This window comes from Schistocerca americana, chromosome 7, assembly GCF_021461395.2.
Source record: "Schistocerca americana isolate TAMUIC-IGC-003095 chromosome 7, iqSchAmer2.1, whole genome shotgun sequence".
NCBI lineage: Eukaryota > Metazoa > Arthropoda > Insecta > Orthoptera > Acrididae > Schistocerca > Schistocerca americana.
In genome coordinates, this window is record NC_060125.1 from 356,843,028 (window position 1) to 356,857,549 (window position 14,522).

The 14,522-nt window shown below is 42.2% G+C and overlaps 1 protein-coding gene across 3 annotated transcripts in view; it reads left to right on the forward strand.

Annotated features, from left to right (window-relative positions):
* LOC124622026 (S-phase kinase-associated protein 2-like) overlaps positions 1–14,522 on the forward strand; it is a 188,268-nt gene that overhangs the window by 157,990 nt on the left and 15,756 nt on the right. For all 3 annotated transcript variants that reach the window (XM_047147582.1, XM_047147580.1, XM_047147581.1), the window contains one exon: positions 11,116–11,343. In XM_047147582.1, the coding sequence (XP_047003538.1) occupies positions 11,116–11,343 (228 nt within the window). The remainder of the gene's footprint in view (positions 1–11,115; positions 11,344–14,522) is intronic.

Below are 14,522 nucleotides of genomic sequence, written 5' to 3' on the forward strand. Positions count from 1 at the left end.
GCAGCAATGCAGGCTGCTATTCTCCCATGGAGACGATCGTAGAGATGCTGGATGTAGTCCTGTGGAACGGCTTGCCATGCCATTTCCACTGGCGCCTCAGTTGGACCAGCGTTCGTGCTGGACGTGCAGACCGCATGAGAGGACGCTTCATCCAGTCCCAAACATGCTCAATGGGGGACAGATCCGGAGATCTTGCTGGCCAGGGTAGTTAACTTACACCTTCTAGAGCACGTTGGGTGGCACGGGATACATGCGGACGTGCATTGTCCTGTTGGAACAGCAAGTTCCCTTGCCGGTCTAGGAATGGTAGAACGATGGGTTCGATGACGGTTTGGATGTACCGTGCACTATTCAGTGTCCCCTCGACGATCACCAGTGGTGTACGGCCAGTGTAGGAGATCGCTCCCCACACCATGATGCCGGGTGTTGGCCCTGTGTGCCTCGGTCGTATGCAGTCCTGATTGTGGCGCTCACCTGCACGGCGCCAAACACGCATACGACCATCATTGGCACCAAGGCAGAAGGGACTCTCATCGCTGAAGACGACACGTCTCCATTCGTCCCTCCATTCACGCCTGCCGCGACACCACTGGAGGCGGGCTGCACGATGTTGGGGCGTGAGCGGAAGACGGCCTAACGGTGTGCGGGACCGTAGCCCAGCTTCATGGAGACGGTTGCGAATGGTCCTCGCCGATACCCCAGGAGCAACAGTGTCCCTAATTTGCTGGGAAGTGGCGGTGCGGTCCCCTACGGCACTGCGTGGGATCCTACGGTCTTGGCGTGCATCCGTGCGTCGCTGCGGTCCGGTCCCAGGTCGACGGGCACGTGCACCTTCCGCCGACCACTGGCGACAACATCGATGTACTGTGGAGACCTCACGCCCCACGTGTTGAGCAATTCAGCGGTACGTCCACCCGGCCTCCCGCATGCCCACTATACGCCCTCACTCAAAGTCCGTCAACTGCACATACGGTTCACGTCCATGCTGTCGCGGCATGCTACCAGTGTTAAAGCGATGGAGCTCCGTATGCCACGGCAAACTGGCTGACACTGACGGCGGCGGTGCACAAATGCTGTGCAGCTAGCGCCATTCGACGGCCAACACCGCGGTTCCTGGTGTGTCCGCTGTGCCGTGCGTGTGATCATTGCTTGTACAGCCCTCTCGCAGTGTCCGGAGCAAGTATGGTGGGTCTGACACACCGGTGTCAATGTGTTCTTTTTTCCATTTCCAGGAGTGTAGATATGCAGAAATCAGCATTCCGATACTTCTGGCGACGCTTCGCCAGAAGATGGTGGGTACGAAACTCATTGAAATGTTGCGACAAGATGACGCCACCACTCGGCTGATATCCCGAGAAGAATTAATCAGTGGAATACGTGGAGCAAGACTGAAATCACATATATATCACCTCTACGGGGAGGATGTCCAGCACAGCTACAAGATGCTGCAGAATCTACGAATCAAGACAGGAAAGCTGCTCAGCAAACTAGCCTTCTTGCTAAGGTGTCAGGAGAAGGAAGTGATGCCGCAGTTTGTAAACTTGCAGCATCCTGTCAACACGGCGAGGATAAAACACGTATTACGATGGGCTGATTCAGCCTTAGTACGGGAACTCATATGTGTTACCAGAGCGGAACTCCACAAGAACGCCAAGACTTTGCTCACTCACCACTTGTACCTGGCTTCCACCCTCCCAGCACACACCTAGCAGTGGCTGTAGGGCAACACATACACCAGCAGTGATCTCCACAAGAAGTAAGCCACCAACAAACAGTGCCAGAAGTTCCTCAGACGTCCGGGCTGATGTCAACAGGAGGAGAAAGCCATCAATATTAAGACCGTCATCAATACGACAGGGAGAACACTGGATGAGCCAACAATCTCCATGCCTGAACTTTGCTGCGATAAGAACGTTACCAAAACGTGACATCATGAGCAACGTCGAGCAAGCTATTTGTGGACTCCCGCTGAGAGCAGCCAAGGAAGTGAGGAGGGAGACCAGCAGGGTACTCAAGAAAGCAAGAATGCCAAAGAACAACATTATGGCAGAAGAGCACAAGGCACTGTTGAACCTCCACAATGACAAGGGTATAGTGGTCTTAGCAGCAGACAAAGGGAATACGACAGTCCTACTGAAGTCAGAAGATTACTGGCAGAAGGTCGACACCTTACTACGAGATCCAGCATACAAAGCAGTGGGGAAAGACGCAACTGCTTCTGTTACACGCAAGACCATCGATCTTCTCGACAGCTCAGGACTTGACAGAAACACCATCAGGAAGCTTTACCCTCAGGCGCTGGCTCCACCGTGACTGTATGGCCTCCTGAAGATCCATAAGGAGAGTGTCCCACTACGTCCTACATTGAACACCATAAATTCTCCAACGTATGGTGTAGCGAATCGCCTAGTACAACTGTTAAAACCACTTGTGGGTCACTGCCCTCACCATGTCAAGAACTTGACCGAATTTGTTAAGGTACTCCAAGGGTTACGCCTGGACGAGAAGGATCTACCAGTCAGCTTTGATGTCACTTCTCTTTTCACCCGGGTGCCACTGGATGATTCCTTAGCTCTGCTCGAAGATTACTTTGTTGAGGTCACACTCAGACTCTTTCATCACGTGTTAACAACAACATACTTCAAATGTGGTGGGAAATTCTATGAACAAACAGATGGTGTTGCCACGCGTTCCCCCCTGGCCCCAGGTATTGCCAACTTGTACATGGAGCACTTTGAAGATGTGGCACTGAACACTGCCTGCCATAAATCAGAGGTGTTCTACATTTACGTAGACGACACTTTTGTAGTGTGGCCTCATGGCAAGGAAACACTACAGGAGTTCCTACGCCATCTCAGTGGCATACATGACAATGTCAAATTCACCATGGAGGTAGAAGAGAATGGCTGCCTCTCCTTCTTGGGTATTGTGATCAAGAAAAATCTGGACAGTACGTTGGGACACTTGGTCTACATGAAGAAGACGCACACGGACTTATATCTCAATGCCCGGAGCTGCTACCATCCAGCACAACATAACTCAGTTCTGAACACCTTAGTACAAAGAGCCAGGTTGTGACAGTGAGAATTTGCCACGTGAGTTAGCACATCTGCGGGAAACCTTCCGTAAGAATGATTACACCGAGACACAAATAAGACACACCCTGCATACAGACAAAAGGCGGGAGGAGAAACCAGAAGAAGACGAAGCAAAATGTGCGGCGTTTCTGCCGTTTGCTGGACCGCCAACAGCCAAGATCGCAAGAATGTTAAAGAAGCATGAAAAAACGACTATCTTTCGCACACCAAAAAAAGTGAAAGATGTACTTGGCTTAAACAAAAACCAACTGAGGTTGCAGATGCCGGGCATTTACAGTATTGAGTGCGAATGTGGGATGGAATATATCAGGCAGACACAATGATGTATCTCCCAACACTGTACTGAACACATGAGGAACATACGACTAGGACATACAAACAAGTCCACGGTAGCAGAACATAGCATTATTGAGGGACACACCTTCAAATTCGAAAAAACGAAGAAGCTGCTCAGCGCCAACGGTTTCTGGGACTTGATCTTCAAAGAGGCAGTGGAGACACGTCTGCACAACAATTTAGTAAACATGGATTGTGGTTTTCAGCTCAGTGCAGCGTGGAATCCCACAATTGACAAAATACATCAGGAATGCTTCGTACTGAAGGCAGCAGCATCCGCAGACAGATTGGATAGCCACTGGGTCTCTATGCCGGTCCATGCTGCCCCCCCCCCCCCACCTCCCCCCAACTGCCGACGTGGTACCCCCTTCCGGAGGAACATGATTGGCCAGCCTACAGTAGTGGACAATGGCCAAGCGGCTATATAGATATGCAAAACACAGCATCCTGACACTTTGCCGTAAGATGATGGGTACGAAACTTATTGAAATGTTGCAACAAGTTGACGACACCACTTGGCTGATAACCTGAGCAGAATTCACCATGCAGATTATGCTAATGTATGTTAATAGTAATTAGTCAGAAATGAGAAAAAAAAATTAAGGGGACAGATGGAAAAACAAGAGGGGAAGTAAAAATATCCCATTCTCTTTGAGGTAATTCGTAATGTTCAAACACATTATGTGTTTCAAAATCCTGTTGCATATCAATGTCAATAATGTGGGCCCGTAATTTTGTGGATTACTCCTACTACCTTTCTTGAATTTTGGTGTGACCTGGGCAATTTTCCAGTCATTGGGTACAGATCTTTCGTCGAGCAAGAGGTTGTATATGACTGTTAAGTATGGAGCTATTGCATCAGCATACTCTGAAAGGAACCTAATTGGGATGCAGTTTGGACCAGAAGACTTACTTTTATTAAGTGATTTGAGTTGTTCACTACTCCATGGATATCTACTTCAAAGTTACTCATGTTGGCAGCTGTTTTTGATTCAAATTCTGGAATATCTAATTTGTCTTCTTCAATGAAGGAATTTCAGTAGGTTGTGTTTAGTAACTCTGCTTTCGCAGAACTGCCATTGTAGAGGCGGAATTGAATGCGTCCTGCAGCTGGCATACTTTACATATCATTAGAATGTCTTTGGATTTTTGAAATAAAGTTTCGTTGTGGAAACTATTATAAGCGCCTCACATTGATGTCTGTGCTAAATTGTGACCTTCTGTAAAAGATCACCAATCTTGGAGATTTTGCATTCTTTTAAATTTTCCATGTTTTTTCCATTGTGTCTGCAACAGAGTTCTGACCTGTTTTGTGTACCACAGGGGATCAGCTCCATCATTTGTTAATTTATTTGGTATAAATCTCTCAATTGCTGTCAGTACTATTTCTTTGAATTCAAGCCACATGTCATCTACATTTACATTGTTAATTTGGATGGAGTGGAGATTGTCTCTCAGGAAGGCATCAAGTGAATTTTTATCTGCTTTTTTTGAATAGGTATATTTTTCATTTATTTTTTGAGGATTTGGGGGCTAAAATATTCAATCTTGCTCTGTGTTAACTATCTGTTTTGATGTTCATTATTAGCTCTGGATTGTTTATTGCTAAGGGGTCAAGTGCGTTTTCACAACTGTTTATTATTAATGTGGGCTCATGAACTAAATGCTCGAAATAATTTTGCATTTAGCACAATTTTGGATGATGTTTTATGTGTACTCCTGGTTTTAAACATGTATTTTCGTCAACAAATCAAGGGTAAATTAAAGTCACCACCAACTATAATTGTATGAGTCGGGTACATGTTTGAAATTAAACTCAAGTTTTCTTTGAACCTTTCAGGAATTGTATCATCTGAGCTGGAAGGTCAGTAAAAGGATCCAATTATTATTTTATTCTGGTTGTAAAGAATGACCTCTGCTCATACCAACTCACAGGAACTATCTGCTTCAAATTTTGCTACAAGATAAACTACTTCTAACAACAACAAACACATCCCCACCAATTGTCTTTAGCCTATGCTTTCGGAACACTGTTAGGTTCTTCACAAAAACTTTGGCTAAACTAATCTCCGGCTGTAGCCAGCTTTCAGTGCCTATAATGATTTGAGCATCAGTGCTTTTTATTACCACTTAAGAGTTCTGGTACTTTCCCACCACAGTTACAACAGTTTTACCAATTGTTCCTGTATCTACATTCTTCCTATGTTTGACCTGCACCCTTTGAGACTGAAACCCTTTCTGTATTTCCCCAGGTCCCTCTAACCTAAAAAACCGCCCAGTCCACACCACACAGACCCTGATACCCATGTGGCCATCTCCAGTGAGTAGCGGATGCCTGACCTATTCAGCAGAACCCAAAACCCAATCACCCTGTGGCACAAGTTGAGGAATCTGCAGCACACAGTCACAGAACCGTCTGAGCCTCTGATTTAGACCCTACACTCGGCTTTGTACCAAAATGCCTGCACTGAGATTGACCCCTCACCCACGGCTGAGTGGGAGATCATTACTAAGTCTGGCAGGCAGCGAAAAGCATTCTGAGGGCTGATCATAGGGCCTCCCAGGTTTATTTGACGAACAGGTTTCAGGCGTTATCTGTGGCTGACGATGTCTCTAAGCCGGATGCAGTTGTCCACCCTGTTCCAGAGGAAGCATCTCGGCCCACAAGGTCTGGGTGTTCACAGAGGGTGGGTTTGCTGGTAGTTGGGAGTTCCAATGTTAGTTGGATAATGGACCCCTTAGGAACATGGTTGCCAAGGAAGGGAAGGAAGCTAGTGTGCACTCCGTGTCCCTACTGGGGGGAGGATGCTCCTGGATGCCATGAAGAGTTCAGGGTGCAGCCAACTCCAGGTGGTGACTCATGTCAGTACCAATGACGTGTTTCACTTTTGATCGTTGGAGATTTTCTCTGGTTTTGGGCGGCTAGCGGAAATGGTAAAGACTGCCAGTCTTGCTTCTGAGATTACGACGGAGCTCACCATCTGCAACATCGTCGATAGAACCGACTGTTCCTTTGGTGCAGAGCCGAGTGGAGGGTCTAAATCAGAGGCTCAGGCAGTTCTGTGACCGTGTAGGCTACAGATTCCTTGATTTGCACCATTGGGTGGTCGGTTTCCGGGTTACGCTTAATAGGTCAGGAGTCTGCTACACACAGGAAGCGGCTACATGGGTAGCAGGTGCTGTGTGGAAGGGACTGGGTGGTTTTTTCTGGTTAGAGGGCCTCAGGGAACCACAGATAGGTCATCTGTCTGAAAGGGGCCAGGTAAAACATGGTAAGTTAGTTGTAGAAACAATCAGTATTGTGGTTGTAAATTGTCGTAGCTGTGTTGGGAAGGAACCAAAGCTCCAACCCTAATGGAAGGCACTGAAGCTCAAATAGTTATAGGTACAGAAACCTGCCTAAAGCCGGAAATAAGCTCAGCAGAAATGTTTTCTAATGATTTAAAAGTGTTCTGAAAGGATAGATGAAATACAGTTGGTGGTGGAGTATTTATTGCTGTCAGAAGTAGTTTGCCTTGTAGTGAAATTGAAGTAGATAGCGAAATAGTGTGGGTAGCAGTTATACTTGACAATCAGACTAAACTATTAATTGGATCATTTACTGACCCCCAACTCAGAAGATATAGTTGCTGAACAGTTCAAAGAAAACTAGAGTCTCATTTCAAATAGGTACCCCACACATACAATTATAGTTGGTGGTGACTTTAATCTACCCTCGATATGCTGAAAAAATAACACATTTAAAGCTGGCGGCAGGCATAAAACATTGTCTGAAACTATACTGAATGCTTTATCAGAAACTTATTTTGAACAGTTGGTTCATGGGCCCTCTCAAAGAGTAAATGGTTGCAAAAGCAAACTTGACCTCTTAGCAACAAATAATCCTGGACAAATAGTGAGTATCATGACGAATACAGGGATTAGCGACCACAAGGCAGTAGCTGCTAGGCTGAATACCATAACTCCTACAACCATCAAAAAGAAACAAAAAGTATATCTGTTTAAAAAAGCTCTTAATGCCTTTTTTAAGAGACAGTCAGCACTCCTTCCGATCTGATCATTTAAACGTTGAAAAGTTGTGGAATGCTTTCAAAGAGATAGTATTGACAGCAATTGAGGGATGTCTACCACATAAATTAATAAGTGATGGTACTGATCCCCCATGGTACCAAAACGGGTCAGATTGCTGTTGCAGAAGCAGCAAAAAAAGCATGCCAAATCTAAAATAATGCAAAATCCGCAAGATTGGCAAAGTTTTGCAGAAGTTCGAAATATAGAGCATACTTCAATGTGAGATGCTTACAATAATTTCCATAATGAAACTCTGTCTCAAAATCTGGCAGAAAACCCAAAGAGATTCCGGTCATACATAAAGCACACCAGTGGTGAAACGCAATCAATACCTTCACTGTGCGATAACAACAGTGAAGTCACTGATGACAGTCCCACTGAAGCAGAGTTATTAAACAAGATTTTTCTGAAACTTCTTCACCAAAGAAGACAAAGTAAATATTCCTGAATTCCAATCAAGAACAACTGCCAAGATGAGAAACATAGAAATAGATATCCTCGGTGTTGCAAAGCAGCTTAAATCACTTAATAAAAGCAAGGCTTCCGATCCAGATTGTATACCAGTCAGGTTCCTCACAGTGTATGCTGATACAATAGCTCCATATTTAGCAATTATATACAACTGCTCGCTCACAGAAAGATCCGCACCTAAAGACTGGAAAATTGCTCAAGTGACACTAATACTCAGAAAAGGGAAGTAGGAGTAATCCGTTGAATTACAGGCCTGTATTGCTAACGTTGATTTGCAGTAGGCTTTTGGAACATATACTGTATTCGAACATTATCAAGTACCTCGAAGAAACTGATTTATTGACATGTAGTCAGCACAGATTCAGAAAATATAGTTCTTGCGAAACACAACTAGCTCTTTATACTCATGAAGTAATGAGTGCTATCGACAGGGGGTGTCAAATTGGTTCCGTATTTTTAGATTTCCAAAAGGCTTTTGACACCGTTCCTTACAAGTGTCTTACAACCAAACTGCGTGCCTTTGGAATATTGCCTCAGCTGTGTGACTGGATGCATGATTTCCTGTCAGAAAGGTCACAGTTTGTAGTAATAGACGGAAAGTCATCGAGTAAAACACAAATGATATCCGGCATTCCCCAAGGAAGTAGTTTAAGCCCTCTATTGTTCCTGATCTGTTCTCAGTAGACGTCTTAGATTGTTTGCAGATGATGTTATCATTTACCGTCTTGTAAAGTCATCAGATGACCAAAACAAATTGCAAAGTGATTTAGATAAGATATCTGTATGGTGCGAAAAGTGGCAGTTGACCCTGAATGAAGAAAAGTGTGAAGTTATTCACATGAGTACTGAAAGAAATCTGCTAAATTTCAATTGCACTATAAGTCACACAAATCTGAGGGCTGTAAATTCAACTAAATGCTTAGGGATTACACTTACAAATACCCTAAATTGGAATGATCACATAGATAATGTTGTGGGTAGAGCCAACCAAAGACTGCAATTCATTGGCAGAGCACTTAGAAGTTGCAACAGGTCTACTAGAGAGACTGATTACACCACACTTGTCCCCCTATTCTCGAGTATTGCTGTGTGGTGTGCGAACCGTATCAGATGGGACTGGCGGATGACATCGAAAAAGTACAAAGAAGGGCATCTTGTTTTGTATTATTGTGATGTAGGGGAGATAGTGCTACACACATATGTGAATTGGAGTGGCAATCATTAAAACAAAGGTGTTTTTCCTTGCGGCGGGATCTTCTTATGAAATTTCAATCATCAGTTTTCTCCTCCGATTGCAATTGAGTTCTGTTGGCATCCACTTACATAGGGAGATATGATCATCACGATAAAATAAGAGAAATCAGGGCTTGCACAGAAAAAAAAAATTAAGTGCTCATTTTTCCCGTGCGCCATTCGAGAGTGGAATAGTAGAGAGACAGCTTGAAGGTGGTTCATTTAACCCCCTGCCAGGCACTTTATTGTGAATAGCAGAATAATCACGTAGATGTAGATGTAGAAGATCCACAGTTAGTCCTGTCTTGTGTTGAAATCAGCTTTCATCTTGCAAGCAAGACTGGCAGCCTTTACCAGTTCTGTTAGCCACTCGAAACCAGAGAGAATCTCTTCTGATCCAAAGCGACACATGTCATTGGTACTGACTTGAGCCACTCCTGCAGTTGGCTGCATCCTGTGCTGTTCATGGCATCTGGAAGGACCCTTCCCACATCTGGAATGACTCATCCAGTATGCCCAGGGAATGCACATTGGTTTTTTTCCCCTCCCTGGTAGCCATGTGCCTAAGTGGCCCCATACTCTCGTAGGCAGAGAAGTTCCCTCTGAAACAGGGCAAGTGACTGGATCTGGCTGAGGGATAGTGTCAGCCACAGATAACACCTGGAACCTGTTTGTCAGACTAACTGGGGAGGCCTTACATGTGGTCTCCTGGGAAGTCTTTTGCCACCTGCCATGGCCCGAGGTGACCTTTCACTCGACCACGGGTGAGTGTTCAACCTCAGTGCAAGTAGTAACTGGGCTATTCACCAATGCGGGCTGTTCAGCAAACTCAGATGTGCTGGACGTCCGTTGGATCTGCACAGTTGGCCCACAACAGTGATCTCATCCACTGCAGCTTCAAGCTATGTAACTGAAGCCATCACAACCTAGAGCTGAGAGCGAAGTGTCACCAACTCGGCTTCCATTTGCACACAACAGTCACAGTCCCTATCCATACCAAAGACCATGGAATATTTCCCCTCACAGACAAACAAGGACAATTCACACACACTGTGGAACCCTACTGTGGGCGTGGAGGAAAACACAAGAACTGTGTCCATTAAATTAGATTGACACGCAGAGATTCAAAAACTGAACTACCAAAGTACACAAATGAGATTAAATAATTTGCTTATGATTTGGAAATGGTAATATGTCACAAAATCGGTTTACTTTCCTACAAAAATGAACACATGAGAAATGTTAAAGATTAAATCATCACTCATGAAATTAAACTACCAAAACACACAGATGAAACTATTCAATTTGCTCTTGGTTAGGAACTCATAAAGTGGCACAAAATCAGTTACTTCCCTGTGGTTGCTTGTGTCTTGGCCTGCTCTGCTGCTGCTTCAAGTGGAAACCATGAATGTAACTTTATTATCAGTACTGCAAAGAGCAAAGGGACTTAGAGTCAAATACAGTTCCAGATTTTTGTCCTAATCCTACTGTAATTCCCCAAGAATAAATTTCAGCCAACAATTTTTTGACGCTTTAGGTAAATAACTGTTTCTCATGATTACAACACACGTGAGTATATACAGCAGAATTTCAAGCATCTGAGGTACATGAGTGAGCAAATGGAAATAGCACAACCAGAGTGAAAGAAGAAGGAATTAATGAGCATCCTCCAGATAAACCTCTAGTCCATCTGGTTTGTAGAGTAAGAATTTGCTAATAATATAGAGCAAGCAGGCAATTATGAGCAGTTGCTCCACCTTCAAATTACATCAACTGAAGTTTTCTGTTAAATATATGCATTTGCAACCATAGGTATTGTATAGTTACTAATGATAGTGTTTGAACTGTCTGTCTGTCTGTCTGTGTCACTCAACTTCTTTATCAGAAAATTGTCTTTATGTTACAGGTTGAATATCTCTCGATGTGTGGGATTAGGTTCAGCAGCCATGTTTTTCATTGCCCGTCTTCCAAAGCTGCGTACACTCTGGGTTGAGTACACAGACTTCAGGCGTTTACGTCCTGGAATAAAATGCATAATTGACCTACCAGAGTTGCGGCACCTCCACATGGGAATGACCACAAATCTACAATATGTACCATTTGATTCCTTCCCAGAGAATCTTTCAAATCTCAAGTAAGTTAAAAAGGAACATCAAAGAGTCTGATGATTCTCTCAGTCATTTGAAAAAGTGTATATATGTAATGTTTTGTCACAATCTTTATTGTTTGTTTATTAATATTTCAATTGAGTTTTTGTAATGAATTAGGTATCAAATATGAGTATGGAGCTGAGCTTAATTTTCATTTATTCACACACCTGCTGGTAAACAAATTTGGCGTACACCCAAGTGGAGCTTAGAGCATACACATGACTTGCTTTCAGTAGACCAATGTTGTAGGCCTATAGTACATGGAAAATTACCAATGATTCTTTAGAGATTGATGTATTGTGAAACTCATCTTGAAAGAAGAAGTGACATAGTCACCATTCTTTCACAGCCTCAGTTGTGGAATCCAGCTCTCATTCTCACACATGGTACATTTCTTAAGCAGCACAACGTTTACATTTTATCAGCTAGAATGTGTTTAGGGACATATCACAGACTATGGAAGAATACATATTTATATTCTAAACAAATCGGTAGATGATATCAATGTATTATACAATCTCATCTGACTAAATTTCTTATATACTCTCACTTTGTTGCATAATTGGCTGATGGCTCTCCTGCCAAATGTTCTGTGTGTCTTGGCGATGGAAGGATCCTCTAGATTTCATTACAAGTTATGGAGCAGTGACTTTATAGTTCTCTAGATTCAGAGATTCAGGATTATTAAATGACGTACCTTTGTTTATTAACATAACTTTTGTAGTTTACATTACATTACATTAATATTTGTTCGATAGATCATGAATATGACATATTGTAATGATGTGGCACGTACTAGTTTAACATGTTTTTTTTTTTACGCGGCATAATTTTTTTACTATTACTACTTCATATTATCTGTTGAGTAGAAGGAGTAGTCATTCAGAAATTCTTTTAATTTATTTGTAAATACTGGTTGGCTACCTGTTAGACTTCTAATGCTGTTTGTCAGATGACCAAAGATTTTTGTGGCAAATTAATTTACCCCTTTCTGTCCCAAAGTCAAATTTAAACTGGAATAGTGAAGATCATCCTTTCTTCTAGTGTTGTAGCTGTGTACATTGGTGTTATTTTTGAATTGGGTTGGGTAATTAATAACGAACTTCACAAGTGAATATATGTATCGCAAAGGTACTGTGAATATCCGAAGTTCCTTAAGTAAGCGTCTGCTAGATAATCTTGGGTGGGCTCCAGCTATTATTCTGCTTACATGCTTATGCACAATAAATACTTTTTCTCTTAACAATGAATTACCTCAAAATATAGTGCCATATGGAAGCAGAGAACGAAAGAGAGTATAGTAGGCTAATTTACTGATATGTTTATCACCAAAATGTGGTATAACCCTAATAGCAAAAGTAGCTGAACCTAACTGTTTCAGCAGATCATGAAAGTGTTTCATCAATTCAATTTCTAATCAATGCACACACCCAGAAATTTTTTGACATTCTGCCTTAGCAACAGACTTCTGTTCAAAGTCTATATTTACCCATGGTGTTATGGCATTTACTATACAAAACTGTATACTCTTGAGTTTTCTCAAAATCTAGTGAGAGTCCATTCGCAGAGAACCACTTAATAATTTTCATAAGACATTATTTACAATTTCCTCATCTAATTCTTATTTTTTGGGTGTGATTACTTACTTGTATCATCAGCGATAAGAACTAGGGTTGCATCTTCACGAATATAGAGAAGCACGTCAGTAATATATATTAAGAACAATAAGGGACCCAAGACTGAACCCTGTGGGACACCATTCTTGATACCTCCCTAACATTGGAGGACTCTGCTGATTTTTGCAGACTATCTTTTCTGTTAATTTCAACCTTCTGCATCCTTCCAGTTGAATATGAATTAAACCATTTGTGCACTGTCCCATTCATTCCACAATACTGAAGCTCATTTAGAAGAATTTCATGATTCACAGAGTCAAAAGCCTATGAGAGGTCACAAAATATCCCAATGGGTGATGTTTGGTTATTCAGAGCATTTAATATTTGATCAGTGGTAGCATATATAGCATTTTCTGTCGAAAAGCTTTTCTGAAAATCAGACTGCCATTTTGCTAATATTTCATTTTTACCAGTATGTGAAGCTGCTCTTGAATACTTTACTGTTTCAAGAATTTTGGATAAAGCTGTCAGAAATGAGACTGGGCAGTATCTGTTAGCATAGGACCTTTCCCCTTTTTTTATGCAGTTGTTTAACAACAGCATATTTCAGTCTATCTGCAAAAATACCCTATTTTAGTGAGCTACTACATATGTGAATGAGAATTCTGCTTTTCTGTTGGAAATGCCACCAATTCCATGTGAGCTTTTACTTTTGAGTGAATTTATTATTTTCCTTGTTTCAGTAGGAGTGGTGGGTTGAATTTCAGTTCTATCAAATTGCATAGGGATTGCCTCTTCCATATATAGCCTTGCATTTTCTAATGAACAGCTGGTTCCAATTTTTCTCCACAACACTTAAAAATGATTATAAAAAATATTTTCTACTTCTGACTTTTTGTTAACAAGCTTTTCTGAAAGACAGTCTTCCTGTGTTTTAATTTTATTGTCAGAGGTGCTGATCTCAGACATAATGGACATACTTCTGTACTTTTTATTAACTTTTCTTAGTACAGTGCTGCAATTATTATAATGTTTGACTGTTTCTGGATCATTACTCCATCTAGCTATAAGATACATTTCTTGTTTCTGTTTACAAGATATTTTTATCCCTTCACTAAACCATGGCTTTTTAGATGGTTTCTTACAATTATATTTCACTGGTTTCTTAGGGAAACTGTTTTGAAATATGTTCACATAGGTATCAAAAAATAGGTTAAATTTTAAATTAGTATCAGGTTTCCTGTACACCTCATCCCAGTCCAACTGTTGCAAGCTTTCCCTAAAATTTGCATTTGTTAAATCGTTAACTAAATGCACTGTTTTGGAGGACTGGTTTGCATTACTGCATGGAGCTGTGTTATATACTGTAACTAGCTGTGCATTATGATCAGACAGACCATTTTAACAGGAAAAGTATGTATTTGATTAAATTTATCTTAGTCGAAACGACATCTACCAGTGTGCTGTTTTACTGTACTACCCAAGCAGGAAAATCAGTAACTGACATCAAATTGAAAGACCCAAATAATACTTCAAGGTCAGGCTTT